Below are 24,585 nucleotides of genomic sequence, written 5' to 3'. Positions count from 1 at the left end.
CCATGTCCAGCTGACAGCCCAACCGCTCCACCTCGCGTCAAAATTGGTATGCGGACGTAGTTGGATCAGAAGTTTATTGCTGGTTGAAAAGTGAATCTTGAACTCTCTCAGTGGTAAACCTCACTAGATCAGGCGTGTAACTGAATTTCTCTTCGTTCAAGGAATAACATCGATTGGCTACAACGTTCACGGCGCCTTTGAAATTTGAGGGAGTTCATCATCCTGCGTTTTCGGACCCTTGTTCCAGCATAGATCCTTGGAGCCAGACCATCAAGTTCAAACCGGTGTGGCCCTGAAAGCACCGTCTTATCACTGGTTGGGCCATTTCGGCTGGTTGATTAGGGGACCTTTGCGTCCCCTTCAGTTTTTCGCTCATGTGGCAGGCTGAGGCACCGTAGTAGAAGCCTAAAGTGCAGAGTTCGGTTTTCTTGCTCAACCCACTCAAACGTCGATTGGTCACTTCATTCTGGCTATATACCCCCTATGAATGCCCCTGTGAGTCCACTCGCATTGTCCCATGATATATATTGAATGAAAAGCCAGATGCAATACCTCCACGCTTCCCTAAGACTTGAAGATTACTTCGAACCTTCAAGTTGGACGTTATCACGTTGATTATGTAAGCAATTAAATTCTATTTCACGAAAGATTTCTTCATTGAACGTCTACAGCCTCATCTGCTCGAGAACGGCAGGTACAATGACCTTCGGCTTTACGATCACCTTTAGCCCGTCTCTCGTCACTCTTCGCAAGCCGATGTCGGAAGTGCAGACCACTTCATTATCTCTATCATCCGAGTCATTCTCCTCAGCGTAACCATCGTTCATGAACTCATCGTCAAAGTCGGTTCCTGGTGGTATCAAGAATGTCTCCAATCGCTCAGGCGATCTATCCTCCCCGAGCATGACGTGGAGACGAATGGCTAGCGTTGCGACAATCGAAAGGTTGTCCTGGAAGGACTCCATGACACTTCGCGTTAAGGGGCAGTCTTTCGACCAACCTGACAGAGTTAAGATGTCGAGAAAAGAACTGCACATGAAATCTACTATCTGGGCTTTTCTGTTATCCGACGGACCTAGCCGTGCGCGGGTGATGGCACACCATCTCTCAGCGGCTTTTGGTTCTTCTATATCACTTCTGTCAGTCATCGCAGCTGACAATGAGGGTTGGATCCTTACCGACTCCTTGAATCTTTGAATACAGCGTCTCCAAGAAGGCGTCATACTCCCAATGGCACGGATACCACGACGTGATGATGCGGTTGCAGCAGTAAGCCAAACACACCTGGAAAGCGATCTGAAGCGACCACGGGTCGAATCCTTGTCCATCCCTGTGCAACGACACCGATTCAAGCACCGTTACCAGTTCATCTCCTAGATACTCCTTCACCTTTACTTGGAGAGCCTCTGTTTCCAGGTTGTGTCCCTCGATTGTGGCAGACCTATCACCAAAATTCTTGTCAGATAAAGAAGCAGCCGCTTGGAATATCTCCGAATTGAGCAAAGCAACGATGCGAACCGCGTCATCTCTGATGACGCTCATGTGTTTTAGACGGGTGGTGGAGTTTACAGCGACGGAGGATCGCTGTCTATCGTCAGTTCGACGACTCTGCAGCTCGTCCAGGTGCGAGTGGAGCTGGTCTTTCAACATCCGATTTTGTCGCTCTGTCGACCCGAATCTATCATGCAGTCGTCGCATTTGGTTAGTCAGCTCTGCTGTCTTCTCTGCCTCGCTATTCCGCGCCTCTACATGTCTCCTACTCGTGTGAAGGAGGTCTTCGCGTAGTTGTGCCAATTGCGCCTTCATATCTGTGGACTCCCCCTCGAGGTCACTCACTCTCGTGGACTTTACCTCTAACTCCTCATCCTTAGTATCGATCTCAGCTTGGAGCTCCCGTAGTTCTGTCATCAGACCAGCCTTTTCCTCCTCCAGAGCAGCTCTTGTTTGTTTCTCAGCTTCCACCTCGTCCCTCAACTCGTCGCTCTCTGCTCGCAGAGCTTGCAGCTCAGCTGCGAGGTCCTCCTTGTCTTCATGGACCAGCCGAAGCTCCTCGTCCTGCTTCGCCTTCTCCTGCGTGAGAAAATCATGGCTTGCCGTCAGAGAACGTCGCTCAGCCACCAACGCCGCCTTATCCTCCTCGAGAACACGAGCTCGGTCCCGAGCTTCCTTCGACTCGTCAAGGAGTCGATCAGCCTCCTTTAGTAATGAGGCATTTCCTTCGTTCAACTCTGCATTGCCCTTAAGCAGCTGTTGAATCCGTCCTTCGCTCTCGGCCTGCGACTTCGCTGCAGCTTCTTCTGCGGCCTTCAAGCGTGTTTCAAGATCGTCCCTCTCGCACGTAAGATCCTGAATCTCCTTCTCCCAAACCGCTTCCGCCCTTGCCTCACCCAATGTCTGGTGGAGAGGTTGAGAGGCGTTTAAGGGCTCGACATCACCACTGACGGTAGTCCATTCCTGGTCTTGTGCCTTTGCGCTCGAAAAGTCCAACTCGCCTGTTTTGACGCTGGACGGCCTGGAGGGCTCGGTGGGGGGTGTGGTGGTGGTCTGCTGTGGGACGACAGAGAAGCCCAGCTCTTCTGTCCCGACACTCGCAGTTCTGGCAGGTGACATAGAAGGAATAGTTGTGCTGGGGGTCTTCTGCGGAACAACGGAGAAGCCCAGCTCCTCTGTTACAACTCTTGCTGTTCTAGAAGCCTCGACGGACTTCGGCCCCGCTGGTGTAATGGTGTCGAAGGGCTCAACGGAAGTCGGCGTGGGTGGGATGATGGTGGTGGTAGTTTGCTGTGGGATAACAGAGAATCCCAGCTCATCCGTTCCGACACTCGCTGTCCTAGAAGGATTGACGGAAATTGGCTGTGGTGTCGCAGTGGCGGCGGGGACGACGGACGTCAATTCAGAAGACGTGGTTGGGAAGAGAGAGTCCCTTCCCCCTTCCTTCGACTTTTCCAAAGCGCGCAGGATTTTGGAGCTTTGCTTCTTCGCCTTCTTGTCCTCCTTGGATACGCTCGCGATACTTCGAGAATCAGAATTGTTGTCATCTGGGGATGAAATTCGTTTGCCGGCTGCACGCCGAGCCTTGCTCAGCATGCTTAGCATTGAGAATGGAGATGCCATGAAGATGGTATTGATGATTGCTTAACGCGTCTGCCTTAGTTGTTATATCGAACCTATTCCTCATGCCCACGTTGAGGTCCCTTATTCACGTTGGTCCCGACCACCAAACCGAAGGTACATGCAGCGTCTTCATGTCTTGATCCCCCTCCGCCTCATGTTCATGCTGCGATGCCGCGAATGTTTCATATCCGCACAACGAAAGCAAACAAACGGATCGTTTCAATTGATGCGTCATCGCGTCATCATCGACCCCATCTAGGTTTTTTTCGGACATGATGCATTCAAGAGTCCTGTTAGCATAGCATTCCAGGACCTACTACGTAAAGATATTCAAAACTGATCATGATTCATGAATGTACGTCCTCACAACCACATCCAGGCCTCCTCTCAGCTATTTACCTGCTAGATTGCTCCCCTAAGGCCGTTTGAGCCTCCGCCTCGTCCGTTAAGGACGAGGCTAAAACAACCTTGGGCTTGAGGATAACGTCATAGTATGATTGAGCTTGCCCATCAGCGGAACGCTTCGTCAGAACCCTGCGCAATCCCATGTCCGTTGTGCACATGATGCGCTCTCCGTCCCCGCGCCGGTTTCGGGCTTCCTTTCTGCTGTCTCCGTACGCATCATCCATGTTTGTTGGGTCGAATTGAGCCCTGGTCGAGATATAAAACGCCTCAATATCGACAGAAGTGACCCCTTCTTTGAGAGCCACCTTGAGTTGTAAAGCTGCTTTCTCAAGGGTTGACATGCGGTGTTTAATGTCCTGGATGATGATTTGATATTTGGAGCTGCTCGTCGACAACCCACAGACTTTCAGGATGGTAACAAGATCTTCCGCGATGTGTGGGCCATATGATCGAGAAGGTCTTAGCTGTGCTTGTGTCAGTGCACGCCATCGGCCTGCAACAGCCTGTTCCTCTGGAAGGGCTCTCAGCCTCGAATTCGCTGCCGTGTGGATGGATAGTACTATGCTTACCCGATGCTTGGATCCCTGCGTATATTTTCTTAAGGAAATCGTTATGGTCTCTGTACTCCATGGGACACAACGACTGTATGATTTGTACACAGCGTAGGATCATGATTGACTGCAACGCAAGTTGTAAAGGAAGGGGATCGACTGTTGGCAGCCTTGCGAGAAGCTGGGAGAACATCACCGAGCCCACGAGGATTTTGGCACGTTCCATTGCTTGTGTATCCAATCTCGCATTCCTCCCTGCCAGCTCGTCGAATTCTAACCCTTCTGACATGAACGCCGCACCCTGGAATATCTCGGAGTTCAATGATTGCGCCATTTTGACCAAATCCGCTCCTGCGAACGAGTCTGCCTTTGTCAAAAAGACTTGGGCGCCCTTCAGCTCCGCGCTCCTCACATCCAACAACTGGTTGGTCTGGGAATTCTTCGCCTCTGCTCGGCGTAATTGCTCTCTAAGAGCGCTGATATCGGCCGTTTGTTGGCGTATTTTAGCCTCCAACGATTGGCCATGGCGGTGTTGGGATTCCAACTGTGTGCGGAGGCGGTTTGTGGTTTCGGCATCTCGCTTGGCAAGTTGTTGAAGCTCCTCCTCCGCTTTTCGAAGTTTTTGCTTCGTACGATGACCAGTGTCCTCGGCGTGATTGAGACGACTGATCGTCTCATTCAGTTGCAACTTCAACTCCTCCTTGTCCTTCATCAAAGCTCTGACGTCCTCCTTCCCGTATTTCCGAGCCTCCTTCAACTTTCGACTCCCGTCTCTAGTTTCGCGCCGAGAAAGTGATTCTTGCACGTCGCCACCCCGTTTGTCATCGTGCGAGTCTCGAGACCTCCCTCTCTTCGGTTCTTTGCGAGCCTGCAGTAATTTAGCAGGCTCTATAGTTCTAGAGGATTGCTCCAGCAAACCATGCTCGTTATCTCGGTGGTGTGGGACACTTTGGTGATGTTCAATATGATCGTCTGTTGGTGTGGGTTGTCCAGCAGTTGCTGCTGAATGGACGCTTTGAGAGTCTTTTCGTTCTGCGGCTTTCCGTGGTGTTTTGCTCGCGAAACCAAGCCAGGAGAACATAGTTGGTGGTAGCGATGGTAGTGAGCGCTCATCGATTATTTCGACTGTGCACTTCTACATGCACACTCCGGCTTCAAGTTTCCTCAATGTGTCTGCCTCGTGCTGTGATCTAAGATTCATTGGCGGTTTCCACTTTCGGTATCACATTAACACGGCTAGATAGATAGATAAGATAGATAGGCTAGAACGTGAGACAGACCTATAAAGAGTGAGTTGAGAATGAGATGAACGTGAGCAACCTGCGGACCGAACAAATCTCGCTGGGCCCCATGACCACTCGCTCGCCTTGTACCAGTATGTGGGCACCACATACAGCGGGGTATCACACAGGCAATTCAGCCTCTTTCAATACTGACCGCAGAACTACCAAAATCTCAACACCGGGATTTAGTATCCTCGAACCAGGGCTGGTGCTCGAAATTCTGGGCGCAACAAGGTAAGTCGTTGTCATTCTTTCCTCGAGCTGAAAGGTGGACTGATGATGCGATGCGATGATAGATATTGAAAGGTATAACGAGGCAAATCTGTGAAGGCGAGAGGCAGCACTTGCAAGGGTCAAATGGTGAGTTTCTGCCACTTTCTTTTTCCTTTTGTTGGGGATTTCGTACTAAGGAGTGGCCTTTGTCAATTTTACTTGCAATATCGGTCGTGAACCGATTGAGCGGAGAAGGAAAAGAGGAAGGAAATTTGAAGAGTGGAGAATCTCTCGGTGCTGAGAGGTTCTATGCATCTGGCCCTTGGACCAAGCGTTTGATCGATACCAGGAACAACAGTAACTCCAGAGACGGGAAAGGAATTTGCATCCCGCCGCTTCGCGTCCCCCTCCCCTGGGGAACAGCGTATCGTCCTCCTCATGCACGAGCTCGTCTCTCTGCCTCCCTTGCTTCTCCTTGATGATGAAGTATGGAGCGGCATGGACGAGGGCATGATTGATACTTGACTAAGGGCGGTAGTGTTGGGGAGGGACAGGCAGTGGCTCTGATTACGCATTGGGATGAGGATGTTTTGTGGGGGGTGAGGAGGTTAGGCGGCTTAGGTTTTGGTAGGGGAGTGGTGGCTTGGTTTATGGATGGTAAGGACAGGATTTCCTGGGTACTTACTTATAGGATGAGGGTTTCCATAAGTAGGATTGATGGATGATGTGATCCACCCCTAGGCGGTTCGACGTGGGTTCGAATCCCACTCTCATCATATTCGAATCACATTAGAGTTCGATTATATTTTGCAATCTTTGATCACCGCAGCAGAAAAAAAAACTGCATTGTTTGCCACTAATCGCGTAGATAATGACATAGTTTCTTGCCATCTGGATCAGGATGCGGATCTTGCTGACTGACCTGGGACAGGGTCTAAGCGTGTCTTCTAAAAGTTAAATCTTCCCGCTACGGTGGACCAACATTATGCAGACACATTGGTGTTACAGTTCCATCCAGTTCCTGCCACGCTCTCCCGGAAACATATCCCGGCTCTCGGCAGAATCCTCCCACCAACCTCCCACCTCCTCTTTCTGTGGATGGTGGGATTTTTGAGGCAGAGGTAGAAAGCCCGGCTCTCGCATGTGCAGAAACGAAGCCGTTTCAGTCAGATTCTCGCGCGTTGTCCCCCGAATTCACTGAACGATCGGTCCAAGTCTTCCCAACTCTTTTCCTCTGTCACTGGTCGGATTGAGCGTGGCCGAGGTGGCGCTCGGGTAGGTTTGTATAACGATCGATAAGCAGACAGCCCGCTCTCACCAGCACAGAGACGAAGGCAGATTCTCGCGCGTTGTCCCTGATATTCGTTGAACGATCGTCCTGACCCTCACGTTCCTTCCCAGAATCGACACCATCACAAATGTCGGGCCAAGTTCAATATTGATGCACGACACGGTAGTGAGAAATGTTGAGCACCTGAGTCGTTGTGTTCGTGACTGCGAAGTGTGTAAGTCACGCTCTGACCTCGCTAATAGTAGCCTCTTCTGATTTACGTCCTGTTGAACCGCCTCCGCGCGGAGAACGCATTCATGACACCAGTTCAAACCGGCCTCAAAATACGATATCCGGACCAATATCATCCACCGGAATAGGGACTCTGGAGTCCGCCCGACCCACACAGAAGGTAAAGATATTTTCGATAGACTTTGATGATTATCTTTTTCTAGGCCTGGCATTCGTCGGAAACTAATTTTGGCCCTCCTCGCGAGTCCTAGTGCCAGTTCAACTTTGAAACCGCATCAGAAGGAATAAGTAGCTCGTTGAAAGAAGGTGGTGGTGAGTGTTGGGATGCTGGATATTTGGGCTGACCAAAAGCCCTCGTATGGAACGGTAGTCCTGCATGAGTTTGTAAGGTGAGTGCGCCTGCCGCTTGTGTCTGTACCGTCGTTGCTGGTATGAGTCGTCGTTGCTGGTATGAGTCGTCCGCTGCTGCTAAGAGCTGTCCGCCTCCGCTGCTATATGAGTAGTTCACGTCCGGCGCCGATGATCCCAGCAGTGGTTTATCTCTTCATAATTTTCCGAGTCGGGCACAATTCACGGAATAGTACAGCTAATGTTGTAGCGCAGGTCACAAAGGAAGAGCCTGAGGAAGCCCCTTGTTAGATCTTGAATTTTAAGCGTGTCCGAGGTCGTTCTTTGAATCCGAGTCGGAAGGAGTCGCCTTTGACCATTCCCCTCCATCTAAATTTCCCAGTTTAGATCTCTATCTCTCGGTAAGTCCAGCATAATTCACAGTATGGTATGGAAGCATACCTATTATTGTATTCCAGATCACAAAGAAAAAGATGGAGGAAGCTCGATTTTTGGATCTTGAATGTTCAGTGCGTCCGAAGTCGCGCTTGGGATCTGTCGGAAGAGAGCGTTGACCTTTCCCAACAACTAAAATGTTCCAGTCTTGATATCAAACTCTTCGCGAGTCTAGGTGGCCGGAAAATTAACTTGAAGACAAATCAGGAAGGCGTTGAGTGTTGGTTGAGTGTGTTTTGAAGTTGTGTTTGCAACAAGTTGCAACTCCGATCACTGTGATCTTCCTCACCACTTGACCACCACTCCCATACATAACCAGCATACGGCTGCCTGGAATCAGGAAGACTGCCTATCCTCACATTGTATTCCGGCACGACCTGACACTTGTTCAGGAATCAGAATCACAAGCAAATTGAAGCAATCCGAAATGTTGGTACTTGGTTTGTAAATTGTCCCAAGTTCGTCCTTAACACTTTTATCTGAATGGCGGAACCAACGAAGAATATTATGCCTGCAACTTGCAAAGTGCTCACTCTCACGATACAACTTAAACTACGCCATGGAGCGGGCCACATCCGTCAGCACGTCCCGAAATGTGCAAGTCGGTCGCCTTGTGCTCGGTCCTCGCGCTCATCCTGCTTGGAGCATTCTTACAACCAGTATTCTCCCCTTCTCCAATTGTTAATTGGAAAAATATCAAAGTAGCTACTAGACCAAATGGCCTCCGTAGCTTAGTATTTGACTCATTGCCGCCCGACCCTCAAGTTCAAGTTCAGCTTACTCTGGATATCCAATGGAGGGAGTCCTTCTGGGTCACAAACTAACAAAGTCCATCCGCTCTCATCGCAAACGCCCTCCTTCAATTTGTGCAGCCTCCCCAATCAAATACCTTCAATTTTTTATGTTAGCCTCAACTTCCCAATCACAAAGCCCAAAAATTCCATACGTACTTATCACTCAAATGACGCACGAGCGCCTCCTTTTTCGCCCACAATTTACATTTATCCTTCCGGCACTTTAAGCACTGAAACACAACGCCCAGATTCTCAGATGGTATATGAACCGGTTGACGTGGGCTCCTGTCGACATTTGGTCCGGGGTATGCGAAGATGTCTGTGCCTTCTCTTGGGCTTGATACGGAATGCCTAGTAAAGGGTAGGGTTGGGTTTTTTTTTCGAAGAAAAAAATTGAAAACGCACACTTTCTTGACATGCTGCACCGCCGTATTCCTTTTCACAAAATTATGACAATGCACTCCACAATGCATACAACTCCATACTTTATCTGAACTTGATGGATGGGGAAGTTCCCGACTCCGAACGTAGGCCTCTGCTTCTGGGGAGAGAAGGATCCACGACTCGGAGTGTTGATCCCAATTGTGTAGGCCTCGTCTGTGGTACATTTCCACTTGGTGTGGAATCTGCGTGGCATGATTAGAATTTCCACAAAAAGAAGAAGAGAAAAAAAAAAAAAAGGGAGCCAAAGTTATTATTCACTTACACATTCAGTCCACGTCAACACCCACTGACCTTCATCCACACCCTGATCGCCGTCCACCCCTTCCAAACACCCACCACAAATAAACCGTCGATCCAACGCCTCCACCCCCCTCGCCGTCGCTCTCTCAGGATCAAGACCCACCGATTTAATTAACGTCCTAGCAACTCGCTGTCCAACTTTACCAAACACGAGTTGTCGATACCCATGAGCAGGAAACAACTTGTCGCACGTTAGATGGATACGAACTTGTTCCCAGCCTATGTAGCATGGGTTGATGAGGAAGGTGCCTGAGGCGTATTTGTACCGCAGCCTGGACAATAAAATACGGACGTGGCAAGGTCGACTTGGGCTGGGGGTGGGGTGTCCGAGTCCGAATCCACCTGACTCGTAGTCGGGTAAGGTAACCGCCTACTCATCTGATCCTTCTGATACCTCCTCCAAACCTCCTTAACCTCATCCACCGAAGCCTTCAACGCCTCCATAAAATCACTCTTCTCCAACACCCGATCCGTCGGACGGATCGGGTCCATAAGTATCTCCGAAATTGGCTGAAACTCTTCTAAAGCCCAAGTGGGCGGGAGGTCCACCCAGGTTGAAGGTGGGAGTGTAGATTGGTGGGATTTGTAAGCTTTGTCGAGGGTGTATCGGCGTTGCTTTATTAAGCGCTCGCGTTCCTTTGCGAGGCGCTTGGTTTTGCAGGTTGTGAGGATGGTGAGGACGTCTGGTTTGATTTCGCCCCAGTCTTATGACGAATGAATGAGTAGGTAATATTTATTTGTGTAGATGCTAAAAGGGAGAGGCTCACCACGACACGTGAGTACTTGAGTCTGGACAACTCCCCCGTCTTGGAAAATCTAGATAAGAGCGAGGGGAAAGCGGCGTTGATGTCGGTTTGGGTGTATCCTAGGTTATGAAGCTTTTTTTGAAGTCTGTTTTTCAAACCCTACATCAGCTTCTATTTTTTTTTTCGTGTAAGAGAATCGGTATATCGGTCACAGATGATATCCGACCGCCCAATCCAATGAGCCCGGGCCTTTTCATAAAATCCCCTTGCCCATTCGTCGCATGTTTTCGCGGACTGTTTTTTTGTTTTCAGAAAGAAAAAAAAAGGAAGAAGCATGGCATGAGACTCACACCCAAAAGCTGCTCAACATCCTCCAAACTCCTCCTCTTCATCTCCTCAAACTCCTCCATCGACCCCGTCCTCTGCATATCCTCAATCATCTTGGCAGTGGCATGTAACTCAGCAAGGGGGTATCGGCCTGCATGGGAGCCGTATAGGTTGCGTGGCAGTCTTTCCCGTCTACACATGCCACACAGTGTAAATTTAAATATAAAAAATAAAGGAGAAGGGAAAGACGTGAATACCAGGACGGTAAAACGGCGCCATTAACTGCTAAACGAAGTGTTCTGTGGGATTAGGAAGGTTGGAAAGTTGGTGTGCGCCGTAAAGGGGTGTGTAGCTGCGGTAAACTAGAGGGTAAACTTCGTAGGTATGGAAGAATAAGGGAAGTGGATACGAACTGTACTGCGATACATGGGTTACATAGACGGCGCCGGCGTACGAAGTCGATGGACGCGCCTTTGTTGTTGCAATACTACATCAAAAGATAAACAATCTATTAACGGTACGCCAAAAGCGGAGGGTGAGACACACATAATATAGGTCCCTCCCAAAAAGTAAAGAAGCCCATGTCACAGGTGTCATGTCCCCAGGGTTGATTGGAACATCTAAAATCTGAAAGGAAGACTTCCATAGATCTAGAGAGAGCGCGTTTTGCGAGGATATCAAGAGACTTCTGAAATATGTTGTCGTCTGACCGAGGTAGTATAGATCCATTGGATGGAAGCAGGCTAGGATCTGGGGTGAGTGACCTCCGAGTCTATATTCTCTTTCTTTCTTTTCAAGGGGGCAGGGGAAGGAAGGGAAGACAAGAAAAATGGATACGCGCCTCAATTATAACATCAAAAGGCATCTGCATGAACCTATCAAGGCACTTAACGTCCCCAAATTGTTTCCGACGTGCTCTCTCTGCGCGGGTAATGACATGCGCGATGAAGTTGCCCGCGATGTGTGGGAGCTTGGCATGGTCGCATCTCGCGAATAGGTTTTGGTATTCCGGCTATTGAGTAGTAATTAACACTCGAGCCCTTGTTTGAATAAGGAGGAGCATGCTTACTTCGTTGTGAACTTCGAACACCTCATGGTGGCCCAACGAAGGGAAGATCTTGGTATACCCAAGCTTCGGAATCCATTCTGGTTCAAGAAACCAAGAGAGACAAGTAATCCAACTGTTATCCCTGTCAAAAAGAGATTTCTGTCGTGTGCCCTGCGAATTCGTAGCTATCTTTGTCGCCTTGCGGGGACTCAGGAGAGTTTGTTTGTTCTTGTTTATTTCTGAGCCTTCAAGGGTTGGATGAGGTAGACCACCAGAAAACGTCTGGCCGCTACAAGATAAAGAGCAAGACAGTGGTATCGAGTTTGAAGGCGTTCACAACTGATAAACTGTCAGCTTGACGACTTATCAAAACATCTGTTACATACACTGATCGTGTGACCATTTGACGCTGTCAAAAAGAAAAAAGTGGATTCGAAAAGCAGCTCACACCGACAGGATGCCAAATGCACGCAGTCCTCTCCAGAAGGTGTCCCTAACCGAGGTAAAGCGTACGCGTATGCTGCTGCGGCACAACGTTCAAAGGGCAGTGCATCTTTCCCACGGGGGTACCTTTGTTGAATGTGTTCTGCTTGCAAAAAGCTGTGACAACTCCTCCACATTCTCCCGTCACCTTTCGTCACGATTTTGTCACTTGAAGACCCTCAAAGGCGTCGCGCGTAGGTCACACCAGGCATCACGCAAAGGACCAGTACAAGTTACTGGAGGAGAAGGACAATCGGGAAAAAAGAAAGGAAAAAAAAGATCCGTACACATAAGACTAGGAATGGAGTCAGCCAGCTCATCCCGCAAACGACCCCGCGAGAACGAAAGTGAGAGCCAAAGAGTCAAGCGCGAAAAGGCGGCAGCCCGCCAGCGGAAAAAGCGGGAAAAGGACAGGAATCAGGCTGGGATGGGGTTGATGGCCTTTACGCACGACGAGCAGGATCTACAGCAGCAGCAGCAACAACAACAACAAGAATTGCACCACCACCACCAACAACAACAACAACACCACCATCAGCACCACCTCCAGCAGCAGCAGGACCAGCTCTCCTTACCCCCCTCCCCCGGCTCCATGTCCGTCTCGGTATCCGCGTACCAGCAACAGCAACAGCAGGTACAAGAACCGGCCCCGTTGACTCCGGACGAACAAGCCCGCAGGGACCGTGTGCGCGCCGCTGCTCGCATACGGCAGCGAAAACACCGGTTGATGGTCAAACAGCGGAAAATGCGCGAGTTGGGGCTGGACATGGGGAACGAAATTATGCCGGGGATGGAGGAGGTGCATTATAGAGCTGCGCCGGATGGGCAGTATCATCAGGTTATGCCGCATGAGCTTCAGCAGCAGCAGCAGGGGGGACAAGGGCCGCAAGGACAAGGACCGCCGGGGCAGCACATGCAGCAGCAGCAGATTGAACCCCCATTCCCGCAAGGTGCGGTTCTTGGAGGCCAGACCTTCGCCTCGACTTTACTCCTTTCTTTTTCGTGTGCCCCGTTGCTGAAACAGCACCTCCTCCGTACGCTCGCCATGTCGAATGAAGAGCTTACCTCGCTCGAACCTATCATTGCGGAGGCTTGGGATCGATGGGACCACCAAGTACGCTTCTTTTTTTCTTCCCTCCCTCCCTCACAAACTAATTTAACCTACCCTCGCAGCGCCGCCTCCACTACGCAGAACAAGCCGCAAAAGGTAACGCCCAAGGCATCCCCGGCGGGCCCTCTGCCTTCCCCGTCCCCGTGGACATGTCCCAGCACCCCCCACCCTTCCCTCACCCCAACGGCCCCGGGCCCGCCGATACCAACGCCAACGACTTTCGGGCACGCTTCCAGCGGAGTGTAGCTGGTCCAATCGCTTTTCGGTATGGAGATGCGACGGGAGCGGGGGCGGCTACGCCCACGAGTACGACTGCGAGCACGGCGGACCCGATTGACCCGCACCTTGCGCAGGCGGGTGTTAATGGGAATTCAAAAACGTCGGGGTTTTGAAGTGATTTGGTTGGTTTTGCCGTGACTTGATGATGAAGCTCCTGGCTCTTCTCTCCTTCTGATGAACACAGGTTGATTGGGGGTTTTTTATTCCCCGGCAAACGTTACCTTGCAACTTGTTGGCCGCCGTTTCGTCCGTCCGATAGTGTGATGCATCCACCTGTACTTTTTCGTACGTACTTATTGTAGTCCCCACCCCCCCCTTTTTACAAAGTTACTACGCCTCCATATGTAGTCTAATCATGTTTCCCCTACTACTTATTCGCACCAGTCTGTATCGATTTTTAATCAAGAAGCGTGCTGGAAAAGTAAAAAGAAAAGAAAAAAAAACAAGCCAGAAGAATTTTCACTGAAATCCTCCACTGTTATTATAAAGCTTGGAAGCATGGAAGTATCCAACTTGAGTTGGGGCGAACTGTACTGCGCCGCGTACTAGTCCCTTTTCGTAAAATTCGTTCAACCGTTTCTCATCCACATGGTGGGTATGAACGGTAAAAACCACATCGAGGCGCCTCAGCATAGTCAAGGCTACAGCAGTCCCGTGAGACTCGGGCATATTCACCGCTGTTTGAGATGAGAGCCTGGATTGAACCATATCACTGAGAACGCCATCATCGGCGCCGACACATCGTTGAAGTGTAAGGTTTTTCAGAAGAGGACACAACGGCCAGTCCGACCGAGTCAAACCGTTGAGAGTGAGGGATTTCAAAACATTATTTGTCACCACTTTTAGTGGAGAAATGACTCCGTTTGTTTGTATTGTCAGATCAGTGAGAGAAGGGGATAAAATGCGAAGACAGTCAATGAACTCGCTCTCGCCAACGATTAGGTTGTATAGTCCCAAAGATGATAATCGGAAGGAAGCGCTTGCCACACTTGACAGGAATGGGAGGATACTGATGGAGCAGTACTGAGGCAGATTTGACACGAAGAACCGGGTGAAATCAAACGCGATGAAATGTAAGTCTAAACTGTAGAGATTGGGGGTGTCCAAACGCGAAAGCAATTCCTGAATTTCACGAGGGTGCTCTGAGAAGATAGTCATAGATCGGATCATGGTGGTGGTTCTGGAGAGGGGTGGTTTGGCCAGAAAGAAGTTCTTAGACTCAAGCATCATGAAGCGGAACTGAACAAGACTTTTCGCTCGATCCAGAAGAAGGAGACCTTCTTCTGCTGTAATAAGACTGGAGAAATGAAATTTGTGAAGCTGTGCCCATGGCATTTGGTCTGGAACACCGTAAATCGATTGACGCGATCGATTGTCGACGTAGCTGCGGAGATTTGGGGCAGCCGCAACCAAGGCTTGACAGTATGCTGCTTCCTGTAATTCGTCGGAGTGGAATTTGATGTCTATGTGCTCCAAATAAGGTGCAACTGACCCCTCGGGGATGGAAGGAACCTCAGGAGGATTGGTTATGCAAGTTATGGAGCGCCATCGGTGGAAATCATTTGAGAGAAGATGGAACGCAGCCGTTGTATGCTTTGAGATGTGGTTGGAAATAGAGGTTTCGGGGCGCCGCGGCGAGCCATATTTCTCTAACGTTAGAGACAGTGGTACATCTCTGGATAGTTTCAGGAACGTGGTAATTGCACTGAGGTGGGAATGTGTCGTCATATGCATCTCTTCCTGGTCAAAATTGACCACGATGTGGATAAACGACCATAGCTCCGAAATGGATGATACGAGTTGATGCCAATCCTTGCAGGTTGTGGAGAGGGCCCTCATCCCTTCGAAAAGTTCCCCCTTCTGAGTCTTTAAATCTTGATGAACGAGTGTGAAGATGAGGCCCAATATTTCAGGAGGGAGATTACTGCGAAGGAAAATCATGGCTGAATGCAGGGTGAGTGTGTTTAGAAACCACTTACCCAATGCGAGTAGATCCCACCTTCAAGGCAAGAGCCCCAAAATTTGGCTGAGGACGCTCCGAGTCACTGGACATCAAGAGGCCTGGGGATCATGTCATCTAGCGAGATCGAGGTCGACAATCCGCGAGAAGTGCGTACCTTCAATTGGCATCGACGTTTTCTAAGAGATTCTTGAGGAATCGCGACCTGGTGAGGCGACTTTTCAATTTCGTACGTTGACCGAAGCCAAAGCCCACTGTGCACCCCAGTTCGGGTTGTTTTCCCCCGATCACCGAGTGCTTTCAACCTTTCACCGGAAGATCGGGTACCAACCTGGTTATTCTGAACCCAGTACTGCCTAAAGATCTATATTGACCAAAGTATCTATTTAATGAGTAGAGTAGGTAGCTTTTCTCTCAGGCCGACGTCTTCAATGATTGCGACCGAAATTTCACTTGTTTTGTGAAATTTCAGCTCCTGTGATAGGTTGATTTTACAAGAATCTTGACCTGGTGAGGCGACTTCGCAAATCCGTACGTTCATTTGAGGTCAAGGTAGAAAAAGGAGCAGAAGACCGTTACAAAGAGAGGCTCTGGAGCCATGTCTGGAACAGTCAATGGTTTTTCAATTTTTTTCAAAAATATGCATCTAAGAAGTAGGGTACTTTACCCTGACTACATATGTAAAATTGTAGATCAAGAGCAAAAGTTGTTCAATTTTGACAGATTTATTTTCAATTTTGGATAGATTTATTGTAACACAGTCCAGATCTTGATATAAGTACAACTCTTTTGCACATGAAGCTCAAGGCAATGTCAGGAAATATTAATAACATACCAGTAGCTCATGTATCAGCATTTGATAGCAGTGCAACAATTTTTTTTACCTGTTGATTCTTTTTTTGTTGCCTGCTGGATGGCAACATGCCATTAGGAAGGAGAAGTGTATGTAAAGTGCTTCCACATACCCTGAAATATTTTATTAGCATTGGCTCATACTTTGATGAGCAATTGCATTGAGTAGAACTGACTTTATATGCTCAGAACAACACAAATTTTCTTCCCAATGGTTCAAAAATGCATTCTGGGTTCAAATTGGAGTATCCTACAATTTATCACAAGTAAAGTGAGCTATTCAAATATTTTTCTGGCCTGCGGCACATAACACGACAAGAAAAGCCTGTAGGGAGGTGAACTGCTTGAGCAGCTGCCTATTTGGGTGTTAATCCCAATCGGGTGTTAAATTTTCCCAGGTTCCAGAACTACATTACTGTGATTTCAGACATTTTGCCTATCAAATTTTACTGACCACATAAGTAGAGGTAAACATAGAATACAGGTATTTTTTTTCTCAGCCTGCGGCACAAGTTATGGTTTTGTGGAAGATTGTGTGTGTTAGAGGCTGCCTGCCTATTCGGGTGTTAATTTTGATGGCAATCCCAATTGGGTGTTAATTTTTGATTGTTCCCAAACGGGTGTTAAATAACGCCCGATTAGGCGTTATTTTGTTCCAGACATGGCACCTGAGCCCAAAGAGAGTCGAACACTGCATCTATCTGTCACGGGGCTTACCACATCTTGCCTTTTACCACCACATCGGCAACATCGAGTCCAGTAAGGTCGCTGTCATTGTTATCCTTAAGCAAAGTCGACCCTTACCCTCCTCAGAATCAGTTCCATTATTACCAGGTTATTAAAATCACCCGGAAACCCAGTAAAATTTACCTTGTCCTCGAAACCAGTAGATACCAAGTTAAATTATAACCTGTTCAACAAGTGATCTTCATAACTTGTAAACCAGGTGTATCAGTATATATATCTCGGGGGAGCTTTGATGTCATTGTGGAGCATACGGCGCAATCTCTATATATAATACTCAACAAACGTGAGAATGGGATCAAACAACCTCTTTCTCCCTCCCCCATCCAGCGGCGCCGGCTGACCTCTTGACATCGTCCATCATAAACTGGCTAACATCTTCCGTTTGGTAAGTGCTTTACTCCGGAGGCAACTGACTTACTAATTGAGTTCAATGTGCCAGACCCGCTCAAATACACGAAAGCGCTTCCCTGCAGACTGGGCGAGGGGAAAGGGGAAATTTTGGCGGGCTATGGCAGGGATGGGGACGAGGATGACGATGATATGGAGTATCAGGGGGCTCAGTCTGGGAATGAGGGTTTGGGAAGCAACGGCACGTTCATCCAAGCATCGTAAGTTGGTCGATACCGTGTAGATAGGTTGTATATAAACACTCAGTTATAGCCTCAATTTCATCTGTCTACCGAGTTTTTTATACCAGTCCAATCAAAATTCAATGTGGTGATTTCTATCTGTTGGACAAGGAGTGAGAAAACCCGTTTTCCCAGCTATTTTGCCTCTACAGTACAACGTGGTTAACAGGTTATAATAACTGTTACAACGAGACCTGGGAGCGGGTTATTTCCGTCATATAACAAGTTATTCTAACCAGGTATCAACAACCTGTTGACCAAGTTATTTTATTTACCACCCAGGGATTGTAGTCCGAGAAAGTAGTTATTATAACCTATATACCCAGCTTTACACCCAGGGAAAATAACCTGACCTGGGGTGCACAGTGGCCTTAGAAAAGGTACAAAGAGACTTAAAAATACTCTATGTCAACGGGCCGGGCCGTCTTGCCACATCTCCCCGTTTATGAAGTTGCCACTGTAAACTTTTATGCCGACCTATTATTATAAAGGGAAGAATGGAATTATCCGACTTGAATTGAGGCAAACTGTACTGCGCCGTTCAATCCTTTTTCGTAAAATTCGTTCAGCCGTTTCTCATCCACAGGGTGGGTATGAAGGGTGAAAACCACATCGAGGCGCCATCAGGAGGCACTGACTTGGGTCAGTAGTTACAAATACTCTTGGTATCCTGGGTAGCTGGGTACACAAGTCCCCTAGTGCATAGTTACCGTAGTCATCCTACCAATCTCAGTAGCACCAGTAGTTTCCTGAATTCGGTACATAGCTCTACATTGTGTGTGTTGCTCTGTGTCTACCGAAGCTACCAGGTGAACCAGGGCTATGTAACAAAGTCTAATCATACATTGTTGGCGTTGTTTCCGATCTACAAAGGCTACTGGTTCAGGATACTCAATAAAATGCTGGCCATTTTTTTGAACCAAAATGGCAGTAATAATCAGAAAGCATTGTTATATGAGACAGGATATATACACATTCAAGCTACTAGCCTAATCATGAGCAGAAGGAAGGGTGTACCACATCTACTACCTGGTGACAAGGAGAGCAAGGGGTGGGGTAGGGGGAGGGTGAGTACTGGTGTGAGAGAGACAAGGAAAGTAAGCACTGCCTGGAGATGGGGAGAGAAAGTGGGAATGGAATGAGGTGGGGTGAGTACAACGAACACCGATAAGAGATGAGGAAAGCTGATCAAAGAAGAGGAAAGTACGCACTGCCTCGAGATGAGGCAAGAAAGGGGGAAGGAGGGGCGGAGTACAACAAACACCAACAAGAGACAATGCCTGGAGATGAGGAGAGGAAGGGAAAGGTTAATATGGCAAAGACAGATGAGGGAGGATGAAAGTACGCACAGAGATGCTACACATGCTTGAGGGTAGGTGGTCAGCACTGCCTGGACAAGAAGGCAAAGGGGGTATGAGTACAGCAGACATGGACAAAGACAGATGAAAGCACGCACACATTCAAAACGAGGAGAGAAAGGGGGGTGAGTGTGAGTATGGCCAATACACACGCTGACTAGAGATGAATGAACAAAGAGGACCGTGAGTGTGGAGAACATGGACGAAGAAGGAAAGGACGAACTGACTTGAGATGAAGAGGACTTGGATGGAAAGACTTACAAGTTGGCGATGTGGTGGGGGCAAGGAAGGAAGAACGTGTTGAGAAATTCAAAAATCAACATTGTCACATGGTGTCGGAGTTTGAACGGACTTCAACGAATTGTCGAAGTTGTTCAACACCAGCACATCAACCACTTCCTCACGCTCATCCTTTCACCTTTTCCCCTCTCAACCCAACCCCTCCCGCCTTCCAAGCCCTGTTTGCCCATCCAGGTCCCAGAGCCAGTGCACATATCAACCGTGTATGTGGCCTCATGGTGTATGCGTGCAACCTCTCAACCGACGACGACATTGAGGACGACATCCATGATGCAAGGGAATGGAAGGAAGCGGCTCGGTCTCATGGTGAGGAGAAATCAACGTCATCACAACGTTCACGTCCAGTACAGCTATAGCACGGGGGATGTGAGTTCATATCGTGCGTATTCCACCGTCTTTTGCTGGCAGTTGGTCATCGTTGTCCAGCACAGTCCGGTCCACGAATGCATGGCTGGGTGAGTCTTTCCTCTTTCTGTACCCCCCCACACATGAATCCCATTGAACTCCATTCTCCTCCATTTCACCCTTCTCCCACCCATCACAAGCCTACTGTTCTTCGTCTTCCTCACCTTCCAATCACCTCCTGCACACCCGCTCCCTCATTCCTCTCTTTCGCACTATTCAACCACTAACGACCTTCTTTCAGCACTATTGCAGATGGTTTCTTTCATTACGGACATTCTCGGATGTATAGCATACACCTAGCATAACCTATTTACTTCATTCTTTGTTGTGCACCTTTATTCGGAAATTTCAGTTTCCTTCTCTCAACTACTACTGATTATTTGGTTGAGTTGTCTAATCTACCGAAGCTACAGGACTTTGGTGAAAGGATATTGGGGCTACTGACAGTTGCCGGACAGCTACTGGGGAAATGTACACTCAAAGGCCAACTACCTAGACACATTGTGGCTACTGCATGCTATGGAGAAGAACCAAAATGTACCGGCGCAACAGATTTTAGTGAGAAACTACGTATAAATTTGCTGTTTCCTGATGGCCTTAGCATAGTCAATTTGGCTAATACGGCGGTACCGTTGGAGGGCCTTTTCTCCGATGTTTGAGACGAGAGCCTGGATTGAACCATATCACCGAGAACGCCATCATCGGCGCCAACAGACCGTTCAAATGTAAGGTTCTTTAGAGTAGGACACAACGGCTCCGAGTCCGTCTGAGTCGAAACGTTACAGGTGAGGGATTTCAAAACGTTATTCGTCACCATTTCTAGTGGAGAAATGACTTCGTCTGTTCGTATGCTCAAATCAGTGAGGGAAGGGGATAAGATGCGGAGACAATCAATGAACTCGCTCTCGTCAACTATTAGGTTGTGCAATCCTAAGCGTGATAATCGGAAGGAATCACTTGCACTTGACAGGAATGGGAAGATACGAATGGAGCAGTGCTGAAGGAGATTTTCCACCACCCCTCGAGTGAAACGATTAGTGGGGAAATGTAAGTTCAAACTTTCAAGATTAGGGGTGTCCAAATGCACAAGCAATTCCTGAATTTCACGAGGGTACGCTGAGGAGAAAACCATAGATTGGATCATGGAGGTGGTTTTGGAGAGGGATAGTCCTGCTTCCAGAAAGAAGTTCATGGAGTGGTGCATCACAAAACATAACTCAACAAGACTTTTTGCTCGATCCAGAAGAAAAAAGGCTTGTTTTGCATAGATAGGGTTGGAGAAACGATATTCGTGAAGCTGTGCCCAGGGCATGTGTGGAAATGGAACACCGTAAATTGATCCATGGTCCGATGGTCGACGTAGCTGTGTAGATTTGGGGCAGCCGCAACCAAGGCTCTAATGTATTCTGCTTCCTGTATTTCATTGCCGGAGTAGGATACAATGTCTGTGTGCTCCAAGTAAGGTGCAACTGACCCCTCGGGGATGGAAGGAAGCTCAAAACTGGTTTTACAAGCTATGGAGCGCCATCGGTGGAAATTATCTGAGAGAAGATGGAACACAACCGTTGTAAGGTTTGAGGTGTGGTTGGGATTAGAGGTGTCGATGCGCGAGCCATAGAGCTCTAACGTTAGGGACAGTGGTACATCTTTGGATAGTTTCAGGGACGTGGTAATTGCACTGGGGTGAGTTGAATGGGTCCCTTCCTGGTCATTTTCCACGATGTGGATACAAGACCATAGCTCCGGAATGGATAATGCGAGCTGACGCCAATCCTTGCAAATTGTGGACAGGACAATCATTCCTTCAAAGACTGCCCCTTTCTGAGTCTTCAGATCTTGATGAACGAATATGAAGATGAGACTCAATATTTCAAGAGGAAGATCACTGCGAAGGAAAATCATGGCTGAATGCAGGGTCAGTTCAGGAACCACTTACTCAATGCGAGACGGTACCACCTTCGTGTCAAGAGCCCAAAAATTTGGCTGAGAACTAGACATCAAGAGGCCTGGATCACGTCATCTACCGAGCTCGAGGTCTACAATGGGAGGCGCGTACCTTCAATTTTCATCGATGTTTTATCAGAGATTCTTGAGAAATCGCGACCTGAGGCGATTGTGCAATTTCGTACGTTGACTTGAGGCCAAGGTAGAAAAAGGAGCAAAGAGAGTTACAGCAAGATGCAAAAACGTAGACACCTCTCCAAATTTCCCAGACTCCGCCTCGCTTTGTACAAACAACCGCTTTAGGAAATGAGCGGGTGTGAGTGATGCAAACATTCTGTTCTCGCTCCACCAACCTCCACTTCGTGCATTCGCTAGCATCTCATCTATGTCATTTCCTATCAACCCTCGTAACAATGAGATGCTGTTTTTGTTCGGCAGATATAAAACGGTAGTTCCCCGACATATTTGAAGATGGGAAAAGAGAAATTATATAGAAGTACCATATTTGTAGGAGTATATATAATAAAATGGCGCGCCATGAAGCCACTATGACGCGTCGTGCGGCGGAGTTGCACCAAATGCGGTTGTTTGTACAAAGCGAGGCGGTAGTCTGGGAAATTTGGAGAGGTGTCTACGTTTTTGCATCTTGCTGTAAACAGCTTGGAGAAAACCCTATCTGTTCCGACGGGCCGGCGGGCGAGTCTTGCCACATCCTGCCCAGCCACAACCACTGCTGCATCCACATCGGCGACGTTGGGTCCTGTAAGGTCGCTGTCATTGTCCTTCGAGCAAAGTCGACCCTTACCCTCCTATAGACCCTTACCCTCCTATAGGCCTTTACCCTCCTATAGCCCATTGCAGTTTTCCGGTGCCGTCGTCTACTTACTCTGCTCAGTGCTCATCCAAGAACACTACATCCTGCAATGCTTAACATAAACGACCTGCCTCTGGAAATGTTGGGCCTTATTATCCAGTCATTCTATCAAGATCTGGAGAGAGGAGAGGTCGACATTGGATTAGCCGCCATTTGTCTGACGTGTAAACGCTGGAACGACCTCGCGCTATCCACTCCCGAACTTTGGAGTTTCATTGGAATGATCCACGACCCCATTTCCACCCTACCGATATCAAAATTCCCCTCGTATTCGAAAGTCTCCAACTGGCTTGACCGATCCCAAAATTGGCCACTTTCTCTAGTCGTGAGAATGGAGCGGTTCAACGATCTCGAGTTTACATCCGTAAACGCTATACTACCACTTCTTGTAGCTCACTCGCACCGGTGGCGTCGTGTCTCTCTTGGTTTTTGTGATTGGTTCCGACCGACGGATGTCCACCTCCCTCATGCCTTCATCGCCCCGATCTTGGAAAGTGTTGAAGTGATTTGCGATGGCTACCATGAACAGGATCATATTTTCTATGGAAGGCTGCTGCGTGGATGCCCCGCCTTGCGCAGCTTTACTAGTAATCAACGAGGACTCCAAGGACACTATTTGAAGGAAGGGCTGAAGGAAATGTACGGAGAGGGATTACAAGGTCATGTGAAGTTCTTCATTTGAATAAATGAAAGCAGGCAAGCTCTGCCTAAAGATCTATATTGACCAAAGTATCTATTTAATGAGTAGAGTAGGTAGCTTTTCTCTCAGGCCGACGTCTTCAATGATTGCGACCGAAATTTCACTTGTTTTGTGAAATTTCAGCTCCTGTGATAGGTTGATTTTACAAGAATCTTGACCTGGTGAGGCGACTTCGCAAATCCGTACGTTCATTTGAGGTCAAGGTAGAAAAAGGAGCAGAAGACCGTTACAAAGAGAGGCTCTGGAGCCATGTCTGGAACAGTCAATGGTTTTTCAATTTTTTTCAAAAATATGCATCTAAGAAGTAGGGTACTTTACCCTGACTACATATGTAAAATTGTAGATCAAGAGCAAAAGTTGTTCAATTTTGACAGATTTATTTTCAATTTTGGATAGATTTATTGTAACACAGTCCAGATCTTGATATAAGTACAACTCTTTTGCACATGAAGCTCAAGGCAATGTCAGGAAATATTAATAACATACCAGTAGCTCATGTATCAGCATTTGATAGCAGTGCAACAATTTTTTTTACCTGTTGATTCTTTTTTTGTTGCCTGCTGGATGGCAACATGCCATTAGGAAGGAGAAGTGTATGTAAAGTGCTTCCACATACCCTGAAATATTTTATTAGCATTGGCTCATACTTTGATGAGCAATTGCATTGAGTAGAACTGACTTTATATGCTCAGAACAACACAAATTTTCTTCCCAATGGTTCAAAAATGCATTCTGGGTTCAAATTGGAGTATCCTACAATTTATCACAAGTAAAGTGAGCTATTCAAATATTTTTCTGGCCTGCGGCACATAACACGACAAGAAAAGCCTGTAGGGAGGTGAACTGCTTGAGCAGCTGCCTATTTGGGTGTTAATCCCAATCGGGTGTTAAAATTTCCCAGGTTGCAGAACTACATTACTGTGATTTCAGACATTTTGCCTATCAAATTTTACTGACCACATAAGTAGAGGTAAACATAAAATACAGGTATTTTTTTTCTCAGCCTGCGGCGCAAGTTATGGTTTTGTGGAAGATTGTGTGTGCTAGAGGCTGCCTGCCTATTCGGGTGTTAATTTTGATGGCAATCCCAATTGGGTGTTAATTTTTGATTGTTCCCAAACGGGTGTTAAATAACGCCCGATTAGGCGTTATTTTGTTCCAGACATGGCACCTGAGCCGTTTGAACCCTGACAGTTGCATCACCTATCAAAATTCTGACAGTTGGATGTGACTTGGACGTGACAGCCATTTCAATCTCCCGAAACAATCGACTTCGACGACCGGTACGCCTCCGTCAGCTTCCACCACTGTTCAATAAAAAAACTAAAAATATATTCATGTTCATGAGATACACATTCACCACCACACAAAATTTGGAGGCCCGGAGTGTAGCGGTTGTGGCATAATTCAGCC

The 24,585-nt window shown here is 48.0% G+C and overlaps 8 protein-coding genes across 8 annotated transcripts; 3 read left to right on the top strand and 5 right to left on the bottom strand.

Annotated features, from left to right (window-relative positions):
- Positions 1-665: 665 nt before the first annotated feature.
- On the bottom strand, positions 666-3,087 carry LACBIDRAFT_300148 (uncharacterized protein; the record flags this gene model as incomplete). The annotated part of the gene is made up of 2 exons (XM_001882790.1): positions 666-1,126; positions 1,179-3,087. 2 exons carry the CDS (start codon positions 3,085-3,087, stop codon positions 666-668), a joined length of 2,370 nt encoding a protein of 789 aa, XP_001882825.1.
- Positions 3,088-3,509: 422 nt separating this feature from the next.
- LACBIDRAFT_300147 (uncharacterized protein) lies at positions 3,510-5,151 on the bottom strand (the record flags this gene model as incomplete). The annotated part of the gene is made up of 2 exons (XM_001882789.1): positions 3,510-4,030; positions 4,089-5,151. The coding sequence occupies 2 exons, from the start codon at positions 5,149-5,151 to the stop codon at positions 3,510-3,512; spliced, it is 1,584 nt and encodes a 527-aa protein (XP_001882824.1).
- Positions 5,152-5,710: 559 nt separating this feature from the next.
- On the top strand, positions 5,711-6,045 carry LACBIDRAFT_300146 (uncharacterized protein; the record flags this gene model as incomplete). The annotated part of the gene is made up of 2 exons (XM_001882919.1): positions 5,711-5,713; positions 5,764-6,045. 2 exons carry the CDS (start codon positions 5,711-5,713, stop codon positions 6,043-6,045), a joined length of 285 nt encoding a protein of 94 aa, XP_001882954.1.
- A 2,666-nt stretch (positions 6,046-8,711) lies between these two features.
- On the bottom strand, positions 8,712-9,639 carry LACBIDRAFT_300145 (uncharacterized protein; the record flags this gene model as incomplete). Its single annotated transcript, XM_001882788.1, has 5 exons — positions 8,712-8,760; positions 8,822-9,016; positions 9,071-9,291; positions 9,372-9,547; positions 9,618-9,639. The coding sequence occupies 5 exons, from the start codon at positions 9,637-9,639 to the stop codon at positions 8,712-8,714; spliced, it is 663 nt and encodes a 220-aa protein (XP_001882823.1).
- Positions 9,629-11,933, bottom strand: LACBIDRAFT_328835 (uncharacterized protein; the record flags this gene model as incomplete). The annotated part of the gene is made up of 7 exons (XM_001882787.1): positions 9,629-10,113; positions 10,177-10,225; positions 10,506-10,674; positions 10,896-10,969; positions 11,029-11,109; positions 11,552-11,819; positions 11,917-11,933. The coding sequence occupies 7 exons, from the start codon at positions 11,931-11,933 to the stop codon at positions 9,629-9,631; spliced, it is 1,143 nt and encodes a 380-aa protein (XP_001882822.1).
- Positions 11,934-12,314: 381 nt separating this feature from the next.
- Positions 12,315-13,461, top strand: LACBIDRAFT_294664 (uncharacterized protein; the record flags this gene model as incomplete). The annotated part of the gene is made up of 3 exons (XM_001882918.1): positions 12,315-13,127; positions 13,187-13,389; positions 13,410-13,461. The coding sequence occupies 3 exons, from the start codon at positions 12,315-12,317 to the stop codon at positions 13,459-13,461; spliced, it is 1,068 nt and encodes a 355-aa protein (XP_001882953.1).
- A 401-nt stretch (positions 13,462-13,862) lies between these two features.
- Positions 13,863-15,963, bottom strand: LACBIDRAFT_294663 (uncharacterized protein; the record flags this gene model as incomplete). The annotated part of the gene is made up of 4 exons (XM_001882786.1): positions 13,863-15,327; positions 15,383-15,429; positions 15,521-15,727; positions 15,943-15,963. 4 exons carry the CDS (start codon positions 15,961-15,963, stop codon positions 13,863-13,865), a joined length of 1,740 nt encoding a protein of 579 aa, XP_001882821.1.
- A 4,521-nt stretch (positions 15,964-20,484) lies between these two features.
- Positions 20,485-22,978, top strand: LACBIDRAFT_328832 (uncharacterized protein; the record flags this gene model as incomplete). Its single annotated transcript, XM_001882917.1, has 10 exons — positions 20,485-20,514; positions 20,625-20,701; positions 20,726-20,765; positions 21,026-21,112; positions 21,317-21,337; positions 21,569-21,779; positions 21,902-21,914; positions 22,110-22,360; positions 22,460-22,797; positions 22,865-22,978. The coding sequence occupies 10 exons, from the start codon at positions 20,485-20,487 to the stop codon at positions 22,976-22,978; spliced, it is 1,182 nt and encodes a 393-aa protein (XP_001882952.1).
- Between the last annotated feature and the right edge of the window lie 1,607 nt (positions 22,979-24,585).

The sequence above is a fragment of the Laccaria bicolor genome, genomic scaffold (genome assembly GCF_000143565.1).
Source record: "Laccaria bicolor S238N-H82 LACBIscaffold_18 genomic scaffold, whole genome shotgun sequence".
Lineage (NCBI taxonomy): Eukaryota > Fungi > Basidiomycota > Agaricomycetes > Agaricales > Hydnangiaceae > Laccaria > Laccaria bicolor.
This window is presented reverse-complemented; position numbering and strand designations above follow the sequence as displayed.